A 21,083-nucleotide genomic window follows, 5' to 3' on the forward strand; every position below is an offset into this window, starting at 1 on the left:
TACTTTGTAAGATACTGTTTTCTTACACAGCTGTGTGAAATGCATGCAGTAATAGTGGTGGGCAGACAGAAGGCAGCAGGAGCGCTTTGGCTGTAAAGCTAAACTGATAAAAAGCTTTCTTGCCCTCTGGCTACCAAACTAATTGCAGCCTTTCCTATCTCCAGAGCACCTGTGTAAGTGGCATTACGTCCTGAGATACAGATGGTTGCTGACTGCACTGTATCTGTCCAGATCCACCTGTTGATTACCATGGAGAAAGCTGATATGAACTGGGAGTTCCCTGCTGAGTGAAGTCCATTGTGAAGGTTTTCTGGAAGCTTAGCACGAAGAACAAAAGCTAGATGTGTTTCAGGAAGCTTAAAACTGATTTCCCAATTATAATTTAGACCAGGATGCATAAAGAATTTAAACGACCATAACTAAAGTTGTGCCAGGGGAGGGTCAGACTGGATATTAGGAAAAATTTCTTTTCAGAAATAGTGGTGATACACTGGCACATGCTGCCCAGGAAGGTGGTGGAGTCACACAAAAAAATTGTGTGCATGTGACACTGAGGGACGTGGTGTGTGGGCATGGTGAGGATGGGTTGATGGTTGAACAAGGTGATCTTGGAGGTCTTTTCCAACCTTAATGATTCCGTGAGTCTATGATCCCTATTCTGCAGGGATACAGAAATCTCTTTAGATTCTACTAAAGTGAAAGTCAAGAGGGAAGGGTTTTGTTTTGGCTCATGGAAATTTTTACTCTCTCAAGATAACATGTTTATCTTTATTATATTTTTTTTTCATGAAAATTCAAAATTCCCATTCCAGCTCAGGCAGTATCCCACAGGATAAAACATTCAACTGAGGAAGAAGAAGGAGGGCATGGCACAAATCATGACTATGGCTTATGCAAGCAAAATGTGGATGGCTTTATCTAAATCCCAATGATCTGACCACAGCCTGCTTCCTACAGATACTCCTCCAGGCCCATCCATTGGAGCAGTCCCAGCTTGGGTCAGGGAGAGAGACTGACTGACCAGTGCAGCCTTCCTAGCACTTAAATGGGAGGTGGAGGATGGAAATTCAAGTTCGAGACCAGCAAAAGGCAAAATAATTGGCCTCCTATCTCCATTGCTCCAGTAGCAAACTCTAATAGTGGAGCAGGAGGAAATATTTCAAGAGCAGAAATTATATTTTGTCAGAACAAAACCAAACAATCTCCTGCTAAAAATAAGCAGTATAGCTTCAGATAGCTTTAGCAGGCAGAATTACTGCGTTAGAAGCTTGCCAGGCAACTGTAATGCCACTCTTCTTCCTTAGTTACTTTCAGCAAGCACGGGCACCTCAACTGGTGTAATTCACAGAGATGAGCTAGAAGGTAGTTTGCATTTGAGGAACGTGGTGCTTCAGCTCCTAGACTTCAACAGCCACCCAAGCAGAAGGACTGTGAGCCAATCCAACTTATGCTTTTCTCGCAGGTTGTTTTGCCAGCATTCATGATGCTGGGAGCAGGCGGAGCAGGATGTTGCGCTAACAGATGTGGGGTAAGTAGATGTGTTGAAATGGTGCTGTGGGGTTTGCACAATAGCTCTGAAATGGCTGCTCAGCAGGTGGAAATGTAAAATAACAAATCGTCACACCACCATCAGCAGCCAAGTCATGGAAAAGCAGAAGAAGAGCTTGATTTGCAGCGTCTCTGGGCTGGGGCTAAGAGCTCATTTAGCTAACAAGAATGTAATGATATTGCAGACACTGATATGACGGGAATTGTACTCAGCCAGGCAGGTACTGGGGCATTTAGCCACAGCACTGAGGGTAGGGGAAGCAAAGATACTTCACCTCACCTTGCAAAAAGTAAAGCATGTCTCCTGCTTCCTCCTGCTTGAAGTGATGGTCCTCTTTCCTTTAAACTCCTCCATGGCAATTTTCTTTTCCATAGATTTATCCCTACTCACCTCTGTATGGGCAGATAGGGCACCTGCCAAAAGCCAGAGCTTCCACGGCTGGCACTTAGGAACCAGCACTGCTTCCCAAGGGCTGGTCCCCATGGGAGGCTCTCACCCATAGCATGCATTTGCTCAAGGGCTGTGTACATGAGAGGTGCAAATGCAACTTGAACTCTCTGTCATCCAAAGGCCAGAGAGACTTTTTCTCTTGATAATTAAGAAAATTATAAAGCAGCATATTATACAGACATGTCCATTAATTTTCATGCCCAGGGCACAGACTTCTCTGAGGCCATCATCATTAGCAGGAATAAACTGACTTATGTGTTTTTTTTTTCAGTCTGTATCCTCCCCAAGAGCGACCTATAGTAAGAGATTCCATGCAATAAAGCACTTCTGTACTCTCCAATTTATGTTTAGTTTGATACATGAAATAATCTTTACCTCTTCAAGATTTTTCATTTACTTAGTTGACTTGAATAACACAAAAATAACATTCTTCATTAGGACATCAGTGAGTACGTCCCAAAGGACAAGCCATTACATTGATTTCACTGAATGTCATGTTCACATCAAGGAGGATTTGCTAATGATGGACAAGCAGGCCAACTGCAGAGCTGGGATGTGAGCTTTCCAGTCTCCCTTCTTCCCAACAATAAGCAGTACACAGCAAAAGTCAAAGTCCCAGGACAGGCTGTGTTTCTCCCTCCTCGCACTGACTCCTGCGGTATCACGGTGTTGCCAGTAGCCCACATCTGCAGACCTCCACATGCTCCTCTGCTCACCACCACCCTCCTTTTGATGTCTGAGATGTCCCAGCTATGCCCCTTGGTGGCTAGATATCCTGTCTATACTTTCCCAGCACTGATAGGCAATGGGCAAACTGTTCTTCCTCTGCCTTATTTGAACTGGATAATCCTTATGGGTCCCTTCCCACTCAGGATATTCTACAATTCTATGATTTTAATTTGCTGTTATAGAGGCATACAACAAACATCACTGAGAAAATGGTTTGTGTTCTGCTCTATCTGTAGAAAGAGAGCCAATGGCCAGATGATGAAGCTTCTCAGCCTACACTAGCGAAAAGTCTTGATGAGGACAAAATTTCAAAAGATTTGAAATATCTGACTTCCATGACCATGGAAATTGCCCACTTCTTGACAGTGGAAACGAAAGTAGCTGTACAAGCCATCCAATTGCATAAACAGCATGTAGCCCAACATAGATACGAGATGGGTGCACAGGCAAAAAACAAGCTGCTATGAATGACATTAAAGAGCATATTCCCTGCAAAGCCCCTGGGGAGAAGTGATTTCTAAGCAGTGTGAAACATAGGAGTTGGACTTAATGATCATCGTAGGTGTCTTCCAACTTGAGATATTCTACAATTCTATAAAAGAGGTAACTTTTGTAGGGAGATCTGAAGACCAATGATGTGTTTCTTCAGGAGAAAAAATCTTAGCAAAAATTTGCTTTGGGGATAGTGGGAAGAAATGCGCAGAGACCCACAAGGTTGCTCAGACACCCTGTCAATATGGGCTGTGTACCAAAGCTGGGAATGTTGTGAGTCACCAGGCTCTGTAGAGCAGAGGAGCTCTGGGACTGGTTCAAACATGCACAGTAGCAGTTCTGAGAGGATCTGAGATGAGGTCCGCAGGTCTTGGTGGCTTGTCCACCATCTTCCACCCACTGGCAGAGAAATAACACTCAATACAGCTGCTCAGGCATCACTGAGGTCCAAGGATAGTTTCTGCTTAAGTACCTTAGAAGTAAAATGGTCACTTAGACAATGCTCAGCATGGCTTTTCAAAGAAAAAGAAAAAGGGCTGGAGAACCCATAGTACTTCGAATTATTACTCAATCAGAACATTACCATTTTCCTCAGGGTTGAGACTCTGTCCTATGATCATTTGTGCAATTCCTAGTTTAATAACTCCAGACTTCATCACAGTCTTTCCATGCTAAGTATCAACAACAATAGTAATAATAATTACTAGTTTCTCATTGTTTTATTCATCTTTTTTGTTCTCCAGTTCATAGTGATTATGTGCTGCATTGAGTAATTTTTTTATTAATCCATTTAAAATTGTTGCTGGCCGATGCATCTAGATGGCTTCTTCTTCTTGCATTATGAAGTAAAGATTTTGAAAAGTAAGAGATGTAGAAAGTGTTCAGTGTCCTGCAGCTTAGCATGTACACCACTGACAGCATTAGCAGCACTGGCACAAGGAAAAAAGCCCCTTGAAAAACAGCTTATGTCATTGCCTCAGCAAACATACGTCAGCACGTCCCACTACACCTTCCTTAGCAGTTACTAATAGAACAAGAATAACTATAACAGCTTTCCAGACCAACCAACTTAGATAAGCAAGATATCCAGATCCAGATAGCTTATTAATTCCTGAAAAACAACAACAACAACAACAAAAAAAACAACAAAAACAAACTTGGAAACAGAAAAACAGGGCAAAAAGGAGCAGTGCAGAGCAGTACCACCTGGGACACAAGAAACTTCACCAAAGCAGCTGGTGCAAATGCTCAAAGAATGAATGCTAAAAGTCTTCATTAGCTAACACAGACAGACTAACTATGTGAAGAATAAAGCATTGAAACTGCAGAAGAAAGTAAAAACAGTCAGCAAAATCAGCAAAAATGATAGCAAAATATTTTCAGGAAGTAGTCAGGCCAACACCATGAGAAAATAAGAATTTATACAAACTCAAGCATCCCAGCTTAGACTTAATACTGTAACTGAAAAACAAATGAGGAAATTATATATATATATATATAAAATAAAAGTGATAAGTGAAAATGTATAACAAGGGTAAATGATGAACAGTTGAGATGATGAAACAATTAACAAAATTGGATTTCCATACAATGTGCAACAATCCCCAAAATCTCCAGAACCATAGAATTAGTGGGCAGCTGTGTCTAGCAAACACCAAGAAGAACCAGTTCAACAGCTACACTGCAGAAACAACTGCAGCTGAGTCCCCTTCAGTGACAAGTAAACCTTTGGCTATATGATCATAGGCACAGTAAAGGAAGTATGTGAGATGAAGCCAAGCATGAAGCCAAGAGATTTCAAAGGAGAAAATCCTGTGTTTAAGAACAATCATGAAAGCTAGCCCCAACAGATACTACTAGTACTACCAGTACTAGTATTAACCACTCTAAAACAGTAATAGAAAGAAAGCATTTGTCTTTCTTTATCATAATTGTCAATGGGTCTGTTGTGCTGAGATAAAAGTAATCATAATCATAAACGAAGTCATTTAACCAAGATGTAGAACTCACAGATGAAGTAAAGGAGAAAACAGACAGGGAGTAATGGTTCAGCTCAGGTAGGAGTTTCAGACGCAGTATCAGTCACTCACCGTCACTGCGAAGCACAGCTGGTGATCTTATTATGAGAGACAAGGCATCAGCTACAACCCAGGCACTGCTTTGATCCAGGACAATACCAGACTGCCTACATTTTGCTGACCATAACCCTCCAGTAAGACACAACTCAGCCACTGTGCGGATAAAGACAAGAGCATCCAGCTTGGCAAAAATCAGACAGAATTGTGGATCAGTATGATGAAATAAGTTTCCCAAGATACCCCAGCAATTTGCAATCCAGGGATTGCTATAGAGGTGAAGAACACACAAAATGAGTCAATTCACAGGCTGACAACAGGCAAGAATGTGATTCTGTGATTCTGTGAAAGAATGTACAAAAAGCAGTAATGTCATCCTCCGGCAAGCTGGAAACTGCATCCACCAGCTTGAACATGCCTGTATAGGGAATTGTTTTCAAGACTGTGTCATAAATCTCCAGAGTGGACAGTGGATATTTCCATTTGACTCTGTAATACAGAGCTCTGCAGAGCAGCTGACATTAGGACCTTCCTTTTGGACTGATAGTTGTCACTGGGATTTGCTGGCTATGGGGAAATGGAGGCCTGAGGTGCCTGGCTTCCATCCCAAGTCATGGATGGGAGTATTCTCCATGTGCTTCCTCAGACTTGCTTGTGCCCTAACCCTTAGGCCACAGGGTTTCTTCTCTCTTCTTCTTGGCGGAGCTGTGAACAACCACAAGCTTTGTTAAGGACTCTTCACTGAACTAGTGGGTTGCCTGTCCCAGATGCAACACTAGTAGCACCTGCCTGAGTGTCTTATTCCTATTTACAGACAGCAATACATCCCATACATTAGTGGAAATCTGCCCCAGAACAAAGGGAACAGTTCTGTGGAGGTAAAGAAACACAGAATATCCCAAGCTGGAAGGGACCCACCAAGGATCACTGAGTCCAACTCCTGGCTCCACACAAAACTGCCCAAAACCCCTATGGCTGAGAATGCTGTCTAAAAGATGTGTTCTGCCTCCAAAGGAATATGCTCCTGACAGCTTATAGAGAAAATAAAGAGCATATTATAAACAAAATGTGTTTTTAAAACATGATTAGTATTTGTTAAAATTCTACAAATCTAAAATGCGAAAGTATCTCTTTTTGTTTGAAAATCTTGGCACCTGATGTACTACTGGTTGACATAAGATCTGAAATACACTTGAAATTAAATAGCTTTCTATGTATTTAATTATTAAAACCAACATTACATTGAGAAGGGTTAATTCTCAATTTATGCCAGTTTTTGACTTAAGTCAAACAGACCATGGAGATAAATGGAGAAAATACCTAAAAAAGGGTACCCAAAATACTATCGTAGAAACACAGAATGGTTTGGGTTAAAAGAGACCTTAAAGCTCATTCAGGGAACCTGCTGTGGGCTGGCTGCCCCCCACCAGCTCAGGCTGCCCAGGCCCCATCCAACCTGGCCTTGAACACCTCCAGGGATGGGGCACCACAGCTCTCTGGGCAGCCTATTCATTTGAAGCCACCATTTATTCACTGCCACGTGGACCAGAATTTTCAACATGAGTGGTGGTTACCACATTTCAAGCTATTGCAAAATGAAGGAAAGCAGCAATAAGAAAGACTGTTACATTTCTCATCAATTGGCAAAATATTATTAATGCATACTTCACTGCTTTCATACCTGGTTCAGAAACTGCTTTCTTCAGTTGGTTCAAGGGCTGAGAGAGGTGCTCTGGGAGAATAATTTGGAATGACAAGGCATATGAAATAGACCACATCATATCACAGTTTCATTCATGGCTCATCAGATTTATAACAATAAAATTAAGAAAAATTAAATCTCTGGTCTTACCTACTTTTAAAAGTAAAACACATACAATCTGAAAACTTTTAATATCTAGGATAGCTGAACTAGTTAGAAGTCAACTATCTTTTATTCCACAGATATCATCCTATGACTTTTATCATATAGTAGGAAACAGATAGCTTCCTTCCCATTCAACGTAAGTTTTCCATGATATTTGGAGCCTGTGAGTGTGTGCTAATGAAGGTCTTCTCCCTTTCAGATGCTGCTGTCAGTGCTTCTGGCTCTGCTGGGGTTTGCAGGAGCAGTGTACTGCGCAGTCTTCTCCTCAATGGGGTTGATTGGGGGCCCTCTGTGTGACACGGGTGATGGAGAATACCTCTATCCTTTCAGAAACAACACTCTAGAGTGAGTATGACTTACAGGCTCCTCTCAGTTTGTGTTCTCTGATTTCACTGTTCTTCTTTTCACAGAAAACTTTTTTTTTAAGTGAACAGATGGTCAACACTGTCTACACCCAAACTCATGCTCCTCTGAGCTGGCATGTTCCAGCTGGTCATCCCTTTGGCCAAGAGCTTACCTATAGGCAAAATGCCTACGTTTCTCCCATTGTGCTTGTCAGCAACCCCTTGTGCATGTCGCACCATGCCTTCAAAAGGCAGCTGAGCGATGAGCTGTGACTATCATCAGAGTCAAGAGGAAGTATTTGATAATTATGCCATATTAATCTGTTAAATCAACATGAATTGAGTCTACTCTGCCTACTTCTGAGAAGTAAAACAAAAATCTCCTTTGATCCTTTAAAGGCAAACTTGGCAATGACACTCTTCAAGCCAGACCTAGAGATGATGGATGGGCTGACATACCTCAGCAGAAAAGGAGAATATGGAGAAATATTTTAAAATCATTAGATACCTTTCCCCTTAGGTTTTAGCAGTGCTATAAGCATGCAGAAAAGCATGGGTATAGTCATTAATTGCACCTCTGCAAAGGGAATCCTAAAGAGAATCACCAGATTTACCAATTGCAGAGACTCCCTTTTCACACTGTGCAAACAAATTCAAAAAATGTAAAGCCAGAAAATGCCAAGTTGTTCTATAATGGCATACAGGTGAAAGCATTCTCAAATTCATATTTTCTAATACTCTGCCAATTATTCTTCTTTATAACAGATACAATTATTTGTTCAACCAGACAACATGGAGCATTTGCAAAGAACCTGAAAATATCATCCTTTGGAATATTGTCCTTTTCTCTGTTCTCCTGGCCATTGGTGTGATTGAAGCAATTCTTTGCTTAATTCAAGTCACCAATGGACTAATTGGCTTTGTGTGTGGCACATGTATGAGGAGAAGAAAGGTTGGTATGCAGTAAAAGATAGCAGAGAGCTTTACATTCTTACCACTTCTTTAATGGTAATGGTAGGTAATCAGAGAGAGATGCACAAACCCGAACTGAATACCTCTGGAAAGCAGAAGCAGCTCAGATGCATTTGCCCATTATCAGTCTCCATCTCAGTGTAGACTGGGATAACTCAGCTCTCAGATATTTCAGAATAGCTGAGAAGTGTGATACTTCCCATATTCAGTTGCACATTTGTGTTCCTGCTCAAGAAGACTTTTGGATAAAGTGTAATGGCCCTCCAAAAATGTGCAGATGGGAAATATAAGAAATAGAGGAATTGTAATTGGTAGTAGAAGTGTCATTTTACAAAACAGTAGAAAACTTATTTCCCATTTCATTTATCACCACTGCTTCCTTTCCAATCTTTGCTTTCATTGTACAAGATGCTTGCATGAAGCCTGATATCCCTCTGGAATATTAATTAACCATTTTTCATTCACTGCCTTTCAGACAAACATTTCGGGAATGTGAACCACCTGCAGGGGATACCAAGACATGCCTTGAGCTGCAAAGTCATATATTACAAAAATGATGCATTGTGCTGTATTTATGAGGGGGAACAAAGAAACCCGCAAATGTTCAGCAGCTTCAGGGGGGGTAAAATGGATTTTTTAAATGAAGAAATCAAGGTTGAAAATGGCTAGGTCATTTACATCTAAGACTCCAGATTTTCATCTGTCTAAATACTCCTGCTGAAACTCAGGTAGAGTCAGAAACACAGATCTGTCTGGTCCAGTCTGCCATGTTTATGTATAAAGTAAAGTCCCCACACAGAAGCTCACCATTTGCCCTCTTGTGTTCATGGGAAACCAAATCACTGACAATGTGTGCATTTATCAACTGCACAAAGCAAGATGTAAATAGCTCTGCCTGGATGAAAATAGTTTCCTGCCTTCTCCAGACTTACCTTGAGCTCACGTGTGTTCCTCTTAACTTGCTACCCAGGAACCCAGTTTTACTTTAGGATCCACAGAGAATATATTGAGTTGCACCCACAGCACTGCAGAGTCAAATGAAGCACACAGACTTCAGCTTCCTTCAGGCACCCTGGATCCAAATCCCTTTCTTTGCTATCTTGCTGTCACCAAAGCCCAATTCTTCAGGTGCTACTGCTACATGCAGTAGCCCTGGAAGACCATTTTGGTCAACGTAGACCATATATTTTGGAGCAAGAGTTTAACTAAGTGCAAAGGAGAACCTCAGCATCAATTTTGCCCTCACAAGACTGTGTAGAAATCTCACTAAATTCTGCACAGCTTTGTAGGGCTGTTGTAGAATAGATCACATGCATGAGCAATTAACTGGTAAAGAAAAACATTAAATGAATAAGGCGAGTAATTACACACAGCACAACAGTAACAAATCAGAGATATAATCTGAAAGGCAGCAAATTGCGTAAGTCTTACTGTTATAGCAACAGTAATCCCAAGGAGGATCTGTGTAATTCTCCACCATCATTCGCAGTCAAGCCTTTCATGCCAAAGCCCATGACTGGCAAGTTTCAGAATCCCCATCGCGTCACTGTCTTCCTCAAAGGCTATTCTTGGGCATGCCCCTGACTTCACCGAGTCAGGCAAACTGTAAGAAAATTGTTATCCATCCTGAATGCCTGTAGAGAGTTATGAAAACCTAAATATATCTAAAACTGTTGGAATCCATTTTCCAAAAAGTGGCACTTACGTTTTCTCATTCAAGTGTTCATATTTCTGTATTGTAGCATGAGAGAAAGCCTTCTGTGCACAGCCAGACCTTCTACACACATACATGGCCATATGTGCCATCCTCTAATGCAGCACACGAACCCTTTGCAAAAACTGGTGAAAGAAATGTCAGTAGTAAGAGGAGCACCTGGACACTTCCTTGAAGCATAACTTCACCCCTGGAAGCAAGCAGCTTGATCTATGAAGTTTAAAATACCTGTTGTAAAGAGAGTGTAAGACTCGTTGAGGTTTGCCAGTGTGATTTAGGTGCATCCAAACTTGCCAGGTGACCTCAAATCTGATGTGCATTGTAAGCAGCAAAGCCTGGGCAATACCACCATAAAAAACAAAACAAAACAAAACAAAAAAAACAGACACCAATTGATTCAACTGTGAAGGAAGTCAAGGAGGCAGCCAGAAGGATGCTCAGTATGTAGTCAGATTGAGAGACAGGAGTGATGAGATCTTCACAGCCCTTAAACATCAGTCCTGCCCTCATCCTTGAAGTTTTTTCACCCTGTTTCTTATCTCAACAAGAGATTCAGTTTGTGCTGCAGCAGGACCAGTACAAGGAAAGATACCCATCTGTATCTAGCATCCCACGGAAAGGTAAATGTACTGCTGCCATCTGTTTGTTCCCAGCTGTCCTGCCCTAGGGATGCTTAGTGTTGTGTCTGTATGTTAATGGGGACACCTCTGTAATCACTGGTTTCACTGACATATGTAAATATTAAATATTGCTATTCTGAAATTGTGTTCTGCTTTGATTGTGTGACCTAAATGGCTCATGGCTTCAAACTAGAATTGGTGTTGCTACTGATTCCCTTTTTTTTCCAAAATGGAAATAATTATTTCTTTTTTTGTACTGGACGCATGAAGAATTTAGTAAAACTAAGGAACTCACAATATTCTTCTGTATCTTCTTTTATTACTACTTATCCCTTATCTGTCTTCAATCTAACTACCTACCTATACATCTATCGTTTCATATCTATATTTTCACCCTAAAGAATTACAGTCAAAACTCAGACAGATATAATGACCAACTATTTACAGGGATTAAAAAAAAAAAAAAGTTGAATTCTTCTCTTCCTCCTACAGCTGAAACTGATGCAGAAGATCAGCCAGATACAAAGCTTTGCTGGTCAGAAGAGATAATACTCCTTGTTAGGATAATAAATGAGAGAAAGTGTTCCTGAGATTACCTTGGCACAGTAATAAAACTGTAGACCAAGCACAATATTTGAAAAACTGCTTCAGAGACAAATGGCCTGGTGCTGTAGCTGCCAGGGCTAAGGATGTGATTCTATATCTGGGCTGGAAACCACAGGCTGGGACAGTTGAGTATCTCAAGTATTTATCCTTTGTGTCAATGAAGATATCCTAGAATATCCTGACTGCAGGTGCTCTATAATATCTGCTTTCCCATACAGACATCTCAGGGACATCTCCTCTCCTCTCCTCTCCTCTCCTCTCCTCTCCTCTCCTCTCCTCTTCCTCTCCTCTCCTCTCCTCTCCTCTCCTCTCCTCTCCTCTCCTCTCCTCTCTCCTCTCCTCTCCTCTTCCTCTCCTCTCCTCTCCTCTCCTCTCCTCTCCTCTCCTCTCCTCTCCTCTCCTCTCCTCTCCTCTCCTCTCCTCTCCTCTCCTCTCTCTCCTCTCCTCTCCTCTCCTCTCCTCTCCTCTCCTCCCCTTTTCCCTTTTCCCTTTTCCCTTTTCCCTTTTCCCTCTCCCTTCTCCTTCTTTTTATAAAATAGATGCAATAACTGAGAGTCACCTAGTGGCAAAAGAGCACAACAACAGACTCAGTGGCGAATTGGTCTTAATGCAATTTCATGCTTGTACAATGCTTCTTGTAGACACTACATATCAGCAAAATCACCCCAGTTTCAATTACATTACATACACTTTTTCTCTAGTCTCTTTCATCTCAGTGTGTAAAGTTCTCACTTACATTTTGTCCTACAACAACTGTTCTACATCCTTCTCAAAAGAGTGTTGAGGCTGCCCAGGGAGGTGGTGGAGTCACAGTCCCTGGAGGTGTTCAAGAAATGTGGAGATGTGGCACTGAGGGATGTGGTGTGTGGGCATGGTGGAGTTGGGTTGATGGTTGGACTGGATGATCTTGGAGGTTTTTTCCAACCTTAACCATTCTATGACTCTATGAAATGAAGATGTGCTGCCTTCGTATCTCAGAAAGCAGTGCCTTCGGTGGGTCAGCAGTAAATCTCCTTTCCCCACTCCCTGGGCTTATTTTGATTATTATTGTAGGTTTAGTTCAGACAGCTTTGAAAGACGCAGCCTCAGCCCTATCTGCTGTGTTAGCCTTGGACCTAGAACCTAGAGAAATATGGACTATTTTCATAACATTGCATATCAGACAAAATATAACATTTCCCCTCTTTTAAGCCAAGCTTATTACCCCTCACATCAGTGCTCATTGGCTGTTACCAGCAGTAATTCCTGCTCTCTTATTCCCCACTCCTCATAAAAGAAAGATTTAGGTATTTCCTGAAGAAAGAGGAAGACAGAAAAACTGCCACTTCTCAACTTTGGGTTTTATATCTCTGTTTCATCTCCTGCAAAGGACAAGAAACGAATACTCATCAGTTTACAAGGCAACACTCATCTTTTTTTTCTGTTTTTTTTTTTTTCTGTGACTATCAAAGAATATAGCCATCAATCCACTATCCATATCTAAGACCTAAATTAAACAACAGAAAATGGCTCTAAATATACCAGGATTGGTATCTTTGAGTGTATTTTTTACGTTCACTTTAGCTGCTGGAATTTGGGCTTCGTGGAAAAGCAGAAAGAAGCAGCAGAATCAAAACCCAACTGAAATGGCCATCGTTGGAGGCAGGAATATAAATGTTTGCATTGGATTGTTTACTGCAACTGGTAAGCTTTCTTAAAGGACTTTTAACTTCTTCTTAAAACTTATTCTTCTTAAAATGCATGCACTACACAAATCTGGGGGCCGTTTTCTTTTCAAAGCAAGTTGCCTTTAATGTCAGGGCAGATTTTACCTGAGTGTGGCTTAAAAGGAGTATGGTTTCATGAATCATTTGGGGATGAATTCTTCCAAACCTCTTCACACTGAGCAGAACCTCATGTTTATGTAGATTAAATTAAAGAGCTTAATTTAGGAGTTTAGTTAAGAGCTGGAGAGTTTAATTTAAGAGTGCCTGAAGAATGTGACACTTTTCATTAAGGAAGACTTGTGGTCTTAATCTTGAACTAGTTTCTGTTATCCAGCATTTTTCTCCGGGATCAAACCAGTTGAAACAAACTGTTCCTGGCACTGAGCACTTGCTGGGAGCTACAAGGTGAAGTTTTCCCCCCTTCCCTCTCCGCTGCCCTCCTCTTCCATCTTCTCTTCTTGCTGCCTGGCATCAGCTGAAATTTGCTTTTCTGCCTTTTTTTTTTCTTTTTTTTTTCTTTCAAAGGCAGCTCAGGTGATATTTGTCTGAGTAAGACACCTAAGTCCAGGCTGCAAGTTTGCTCTGCTAACTGCAGTGCCTGCTTGCATTTCCTTTCCTAGTGTCTACTTCATTCCCAGAGTAAGCAGTACTCGTGAAGGATGGCCTATCAGCCACAGCAGAATACCAAACACAATTCTCTTTGTTCTAGCAAAAGTCTTCCAGTGAGAAAAAAATGAAATGCAAGATGAGCATATTCAGATTGCCTTTAAATACCTGAACACTGAGCTTTTCTGTGAATGAATTCTTTTTGAACTCAGGAATTATTTAGATTGAGACTCTAACAGTTACCTTCCCTCAGCAGGCATGATGAGTGCTCACTCTGGGGTGAGATTTGTATCAGAAACTAGGAGTGTGATTAACTGCTTGTATAAGAAAATGGTTTACAAGGTTGCACTGTCCCACAGGACAAGATGAAGATGTGCACCACAAGATTTACCTTTGTGTCTTTCATGTTTGCAGCCACCTGGGTTGGAGGAGCATACATCAATGGCACAGCTGAAATTGTCTACCTGCCTTCCAAAGGACTGCTGTGGGTCCAAGCGCCTGTGGGGTTTGCCTTGTCCCTTCTTATTGGTAAAGAATCAGGGAACAAAACCGAATGAGTGCATTAAATTGCGTAACAGAGTGTAGAGTATTTTAAATGTGATTTTGTTCCTCCAGTTTCAAAAAAACCCAGAATAAGTATTGATGTTGCTGCTTTCCAAACAGAAACATAAGGAATCAAGGTAGCTCGGAGCTGGTGTAGAGCTCTGTCTGCTTGGAGCAATTTATGCTACAAAAATCTCATCTGATAGTTTTGGGAACCTGTGTATATGTGGATGTAACTTTTTACTGTAGTCTGTTAGTCACCAACTACTGAGAGTATCAGTATCATCTGATTTTTTCCTGTGAAATTTTTCTGTGATGAACCTTTGTGATTTTGCCACTGAAGCCTTATCTCAGGGTGAATTGGTGATGCATCCAGCTGCGTCCCACTCAACAGCTGTTCACAGTTTTGTTGAAACTGAGACCCACTGGTTTCTGGTCCAATCAAGTCTGCAGTTTCCTACATCTGTTCCAATACCCAGAAATTACTGTGCTTGCACTGAGGTTCTTGCTGAGATTGAGGTTTCTTCCAGTCCACAGTGAGTTATACCATAACTCTATGGACACTGGAAGATTAAAGCGAGAAGACCTGTGCAGACCTTTGCACAGAGATTTCTAAAGGAACAATAGCCTTTATTCTCAAGTCAGAGAAAAGAGTCCAACTGACGTGAATATGAATCAGGCTTGGAAATATACTGCCAGCATTTCTTATGTGAGCAATTCTTACTAATGAAACTGGGGAGTGCAGGTCTAATCCTGCAATCTTTACTCAGGTCAGCAGTGCCCAGACAAGCAGTTCTGTTGGCTTCGGGGTTAGGCACAATACGTACTTTTTGGTTTTAATGAGATGGCTGTATGACTGAAGACTAATATTTAGATGAGGGTGGGTGAAACTCAGCTCGGTGCACAGATTAAAACAATATAATTCTGGGAAGGGACAGTAAAGACACCTAAATGAAAATGTAACTAGAAAAGTAAGTTATATCAACATGTTGCATCACATGGACAAGGACAGAAGTTCATCTATTTTTCGCCAAATATTCAACACCTCTGACGTGTTCCATGGGAAGCATTTCAGGAGACTGTGTCTCAGGTAGGTTGGTCATTGGAGATGAAGACAGACCAAGTCTGGATAGGTGTGCTCTGAGCTAATTTCTGAATTTCTGTTACAGTCGATGGAAATGTCCTTCAAATGCTCAATGAATCAAGATTTCAACTCAGTCTTAAGTCTATAGAATCATAGGATTGTTTGAGTTGGAAGGGTCATCTAATCCATCTCCTCTTGCAGTGAACAGGGACACCTGCAGCTAGATCAGGTTGCTCAGAGCCCCGTCCAGGGATGCCCTAGAGGTTTGTGCCTGGATTCCAGCAGCTACTCCTGAGACATGTACGAGTACCAAAAGTGGAGGACCATACCTATCAGCTGTAGATGTGCCTGATGACCTAGAATCTCTCAGATAGATGAAATCCCCCATTTAAGCAACTGGATCATTTCCTGGTCTTTGCTGTATCATTCCATAGGTTCCATTGAGGATGAATTTCACACTCACTATACAAATTTGAAATATATTCAACTGCTGTAGCATTCTTACATTGTATAATATGCTCAAAATTCTATTAAAATGTAAACTCTTCTGGTAGGTGGTTTCTTCTTTGTAAATCCAATGAGATCCAAGAATTACATGACAGTGATGGATCCCCTTCAGGAAGCATACGGGAACATGATGGGAAGCTTACTTTTTATTCCTCCACTGCTCGGAGAGGTGTTCTGGTTTGCAGCTATCCTGGCATCTCTGGGTAAGTAACAATTTTGCTGTTATATTTATTGAAATTCATATGACACAAATCACAGAGTAAAGTACACATGTGGTAACTGAGTTGGACTAAACTGTGGAAAGTTGTGCTTCATGTCTCTTTTTCTGAGAGGAACAAAAATATTTCCAATTTCTGGAAAATATTCTCTTAAATGGCAGTATCCATGATATTGTAACTGAAGGTTCTGGCAATATGATTTAGTACCTTCATCTTGTCTGTGGGAGAAAAGGTGCAAGGAGTCAAACTGACTGGGCTAAGGCCATGTAGGAAGGGTACCTGGGCTCCCTTGGGTCCTCACTGCATGCTTTCTGCTAGATCATGCACTCCTCCACCAACATGGTGTGCTGACTTCAAGAGAGTGATGTATCCTTATTTACTCTGTATTCTACATGTATGAAATCTCCATTAAAACATTTGACTGCTGTCCTTGTCTGCAGGAGCAACAATGAGGGTCATCTTGGATATCGGAGGCTCTTTAGCTATTACCCTCTCAGCATGCACAGTCATACTCTACACTCTACTGGGAGGCCTCTACTCTGTTGCATACACAGATGTCATCCAGTTGGTTTTCGTTACCTTCAGCCTGGCAAGTCCTGTGCATTTCTTTGTTACCATTTTCCTAACCAAGGGACAAAATCTTTCTCTTTTCAGCATGTCTTCATGAAAATAATTTGATCAGTATTATTTCTTTATCCTCTTCAGAACAAGTCTCCTGAAAGGTCTTAAAATTCTTATGCATTTTAGACATTGCTGACACAAGCTATTGGCCTTGCTGGATGACAAGCTGCTCTCAAGTAAGGTCAGCAGAGCTCGTCTAGGACAATCTTGGCTGGAAATGAGACAGATTTGTCTACTGAAGTGATTCATATACTTGATGATGTCATGAACCAGAAACATGTAGACTTAGAGTAAGGAAAGTGGGGAAAGGAAGGCTCCAAGTCTGGGTTTAAGATTATGTAGCTTTATACTCTACACGTTAACTGGATTTCAATGTCTGAATAAATTTTCCTAGAACAAGGATCCTGAAGAAATGTTAAACTATTTCAATCTCTATCCTAGTTGGTCTGTATTCCCTTTGCCCTGATAAACTCTGCAACAGAAAGTATTTACTACACTGCAACTCATAAACATTACCAAGACCCCTGGATTGGAAAAATAGAAAAACAGTATCTTGGAAGGTGGCTGGATGACTTCTTCTACCTGGTATGGAATATTTTCTTGGACAAGTGATTCTGAGAAGTAATTATATGGGATTTTCTGTATGGAAAGCTTATGGATTCTTCCAATAGTACTAAAATGCACTGGGCAGGGGCAGGATGAGGTATAAAACTTTCTCTCAGCCATTCTGCTGAATGGACCTCAGCACACTGAATGGACCTGGAAAAGGCAGTGCTTAGCTCTGAATAGGAAAGGAGGGGTAGGAAAGCATTCTGCATCCGTGTAAAGGAATATACCTCTCGAGTAAGACCATCCAGACAACTAATTCTACTCCTGACACAAAATGAGGCACTTCCTACCACCTGATATCTTGGTTTTTCAGCCTCAATAATGTGCTTTTAACATATTTACGTAAAATTTTCTCTATCTGAGAAAATCTATTAAAACAGCTCTATTGCAGGTCATCACCATGGTGCAAAGAATGATGCCATTGGCTCCACTGCACAACTCTGCTTTTGAGCTACCAATATAGCCAGGACTGCAGTGGGTTGTTACAATCTCACTAGATTGGTAATGTGAACACACAGAAGCTTGTCTTTGCTTGGTGAGGACAGAATCTTCAGATTTCATCTGATGCAATTTGTCTGTTAAGCAAGTGAAAATAATTATTCACATTTTATTATGATTTTTTTATATAAGTTATACTCTAGTTAACTTTAGGCAGATTTTGACAAAAGTTGCATTCTTGAAAAACTTATCTTCAGCTGTCCTTCCTCTGACTCTCCTTTACCATGGCAGAGAACCTATTTCTCAACTTTCTCCATTTGCAAAAGCTTTAACCTGTTTTGATCGAAATTTCACAACCATTGCAATTAAAACAAAGGATGCCCTCAATGAGAAATATTCAGCCTCAGTGACTAAAGCTGGGCAAAGTTTATGCATTTGAAGAGAGGGTTTAATAACAGGAAAGATTATCAACCATCTGAATGAATAGATGATACCATATAGCAAGCAGGAATCCAATAATTACTGCTGTTAACATCTGAATATTTCAGGTGCTTGGGAGCATCCCATGGCAAACTTTCTTCCAAAGAGTGCTGTCTTCTGCCTCACCCAGCCAGGCAAGGTTCATCTCCTACCTCTCTGGAGTAGGATGCTTTTTAATGGCCATCCCCTCCGTGTTCATTGGGGCAGTTGCAGCATCAACAGGTAAAGCTGAATTATTTGTATCTGAATAATGAACATGTTTTTTGCCAAAGCTGTTTAAAACAAGAGACAAAAAAGCCCTGATCAAATTTCCTACTAATGCATGCCAACTGCCTAAAAACCCACTATGGGAGATGTGGCCACCAAGCTAGAAGTCTGTACCAGAAATGTAGAGCCCTAGAGACATTTAAACCACCTCCAAATCTGCCTAAAGCTATTTCATTGTGGTGAAATGATTTTTCATGCACGTTGCAGTGAGGAAAGAGGAAGGCAGAACCATAAAACATTGTATAATCAGGCTTTCCTAGAAATGTTATGCTTGCTTCTCTTAATGCCTTCTGCACATAAGACCCAATAGTGCTACTATAGATTGCTTTTGATATTCAGGAGAAAATCTGCTTGGATGAATCAAGATCAGTTCCATAAACCCACAACCCCCACCCAGAGGAGTTCAGTCCTATGTTGACAGTGAGCAGGGTTAAATAGCAGCCAGATCACTGAATATTTATAGAAATCAACTGAAATTCATCAGTCATTAGGGACATCAGAGCAAAACTTCCTTCTCCTCTGAGAGACCTCTGATAAGTGAAGTCTAGAAGACTGATCTTCAAACATCTCATTCTTAGAAAAACATGAAACACAGCTATTTCTCCTGATGCTGCTGGTAAAAAGGAAAAACGTTGATCTAGTAAGAACTGCAGCATGCTTAGGAAATCACAGGAGATTATAAGAGAATACAACAGATGAATACAAGTCCAAAAATGCTTAGCAGGCTTCAGTCCTTAGCTCTGCTGTGATTGGTTTCTATTGAAAGAAATGTCAATGAAGGATCTGTTGTGAGTTTTTCTTCTTCTGTCTTAAAGATTGGAATCAGACAAGCTATGGTCTTCCAAGTCCACTCGAGAGAGGAGAATCTGCTATGATACTGCCATTTGTTTTACACTACCTCTGCCCAGCATACATCTCCATTGCTGGCTTGGGAGCCATCGCTGCTGCTGCAATGTCTTCTGCAGACTCAGCTCTTCTCTCTGCTGGCTCCATGTTTGCTCACAATATCTACAGAAAAATTTTGAGGAAAAAGGTACTTTGTTAAAGCGTTCAGCAGCTTTGGTGTCAGGATAGATGTTTTTGTTTCGGGATAGATGCAAACTTAGTCTGCACTGCCCACAGTTAGAAGTGTCTGTCCTTCAGCTGCTCAATTGAGCTCTGGAGGCAGATTTTGAAACAGAGGTCAGGGCTATTCATAGAATCATATTATCCACAGAATGGTTTGAGATGAAAGGGACCATAAAGCCCATCCAGTTCTAATACCCTGGCACAGGTGGGGCCACCTTCTACTAGACCAGGGTGCTCAAACCCTGAACACTTCCTTGATGGAACAAACACTGCCTTGAACACTTCCAGGGATGGGACATCTACAGCTTCTCTGGTAACCTGTGCCTTTTTTTTTAATTCAAAACCACTACCCCACTACTACTCTCCCACCTCTCCAACCTGTCCAGGTGTCCCTCTGGATGGAATCCCTTCCATACAGTATATCAACTACACTATGCAGCTTGGAGTTGTATCCTCAGCAGGGATACAAATACCCACAACAGTGAGCTTTGCTCTTCATAAGAGAACTGACAAAAAAAATTGACCAAGATATGAACAGAAATAGCATAAAATCAACCCTCAGGATTAGAGGGTGCAGCTCCATTGTGCGCTGTGGGAGCCATGATCAAACGGGAAACCCAACGTGCCTGCTGGAAGCAGTGAGGCCTGGGGTGGGACCCAGTCTAGGGCAAGGCAGTGCTGTGGTAATGTTACAGTCTCCTCTTTTACAGGCTACAGACAGAGAGGTCTTATGGGCCATGAGGACCTCCATGCTGGTGTTTGGGGCTGGGGCTGCCAGTCTGGCTTTTTACTCCAACTCTGTCTACGACCTGTGGTTCCTCAGCGGGGAGCTGGTTTATGCCCTGCTTTTTCCACAGCTGTGTTGTGCCCTCTTTGCTCCCAGCAGCAACACGTATGGTTCGGCTGCTGGTTTTTTGGTTGGACTCCTCCTGAGGCTGCTGGCAGGGGAACCTGCCCTGAAAATCCCCCCTATCATCTGCTATCCAGTCTGCTCCCTCCTGGATGGGTCCTACGTGCAGCTCTTCCCCTATAAGACATTCACCATGCTTTTCACCTTGGGAACGATCATTGCTGTTTCATATCTGGCTACAGTTTTGTTTCAGAGAAACCTTCTTCCCCGCAGATGGGATGTTTGCAATGTTCTGGGGGAAACCAGCACTCACACCCCCCTGCATCAGATGGACAAACAGACTGGTTTGCAAACAGTGCCATTGGAAGAGAATCGTGATTAAGCGTGGGACCTTGAAAGGACATGGTGCATTCAGCAATTAGAGTTTGGCACTGCTCTTCCCTTTGCTTTCTTCAGTAACAAATTATTTAAAGTCCTCACGGAGTAATAAAGACGCACTCCATTCATGCAAGGAGAATGAGTGAGCTCAGAGTCTGCCATGATTAAAGGCACACAGTGATGGGGCATGATCCTGTGGTAGTGACCAAGGGGCACCCTGGGCCCAAGTGATGTTTAGGGTGTCCCTTGTTTCCCACCTGAAGGCAAGGCTACTAATCGTGCTCCAACAT

At 41.7% G+C, this 21,083-nt stretch overlaps 2 protein-coding genes across 3 annotated transcripts in view; both read left to right on the plus strand.

The window, feature by feature from the left end:
* LOC100546895 (transmembrane 4 L6 family member 1-like) overlaps positions 1–10,954 on the plus strand; it is a 16,758-nt gene extending 5,804 nt beyond the window's left edge. For both annotated transcript variants that reach the window (XM_010706102.4, XM_085216375.1), the window contains exons 3-6: positions 1,463–1,528; positions 7,362–7,507; positions 8,272–8,458; positions 8,954–10,954. In XM_010706102.4, the coding sequence (XP_010704404.2) occupies positions 1,463–1,528; positions 7,362–7,507; positions 8,272–8,458; positions 8,954–8,974 (420 nt within the window). In that variant the 3' untranslated portion in view covers positions 8,975–10,954. The remainder of the gene's footprint in view (positions 1–1,462; positions 1,529–7,361; positions 7,508–8,271; positions 8,459–8,953) is intronic.
* Positions 10,955–11,860: 906 nt separating this feature from the next.
* LOC100548429 (high affinity choline transporter 1-like) lies at positions 11,861–20,932 on the plus strand. Its single transcript, XM_003203514.5, has 8 exons — positions 11,861–13,101; positions 14,145–14,258; positions 15,912–16,067; positions 16,523–16,671; positions 17,145–17,288; positions 18,299–18,452; positions 19,313–19,530; positions 20,276–20,932. The coding sequence occupies exons 1-8, from the start codon at positions 12,924–12,926 to the stop codon at positions 20,795–20,797; spliced, it is 1,635 nt and encodes a 544-aa protein (XP_003203562.2). The 5' UTR covers positions 11,861–12,923; the 3' UTR covers positions 20,798–20,932.
* The last annotated feature ends 151 nt before the right edge of the window (positions 20,933–21,083 follow it).

Source organism: Meleagris gallopavo, chromosome 1 (assembly GCF_905368555.1).
Source record: "Meleagris gallopavo chromosome 1, MGAL_WU_HG_1.1, whole genome shotgun sequence".
Lineage (NCBI taxonomy): Eukaryota > Metazoa > Chordata > Aves > Galliformes > Phasianidae > Meleagris > Meleagris gallopavo.

Coding starts and splice junctions, on each gene's coding strand:
- LOC100548429 (XM_003203514.5), top strand. CDS start 12,924: ATGGCTCTAAATATACCAGGATTGGTATCTTTGAGTGTATTTTTTACG. Junction 13,102..14,144: donor TGGATTGTTTACTGCAACTG/GTAAGCTTTCTT, acceptor TCATGTTTGCAG/CCACCTGGGTTGGAGGAGCA. Junction 14,259..15,911: donor TGCCTTGTCCCTTCTTATTG/GTAAAGAATCAG, acceptor CTCTTCTGGTAG/GTGGTTTCTTCTTTGTAAAT.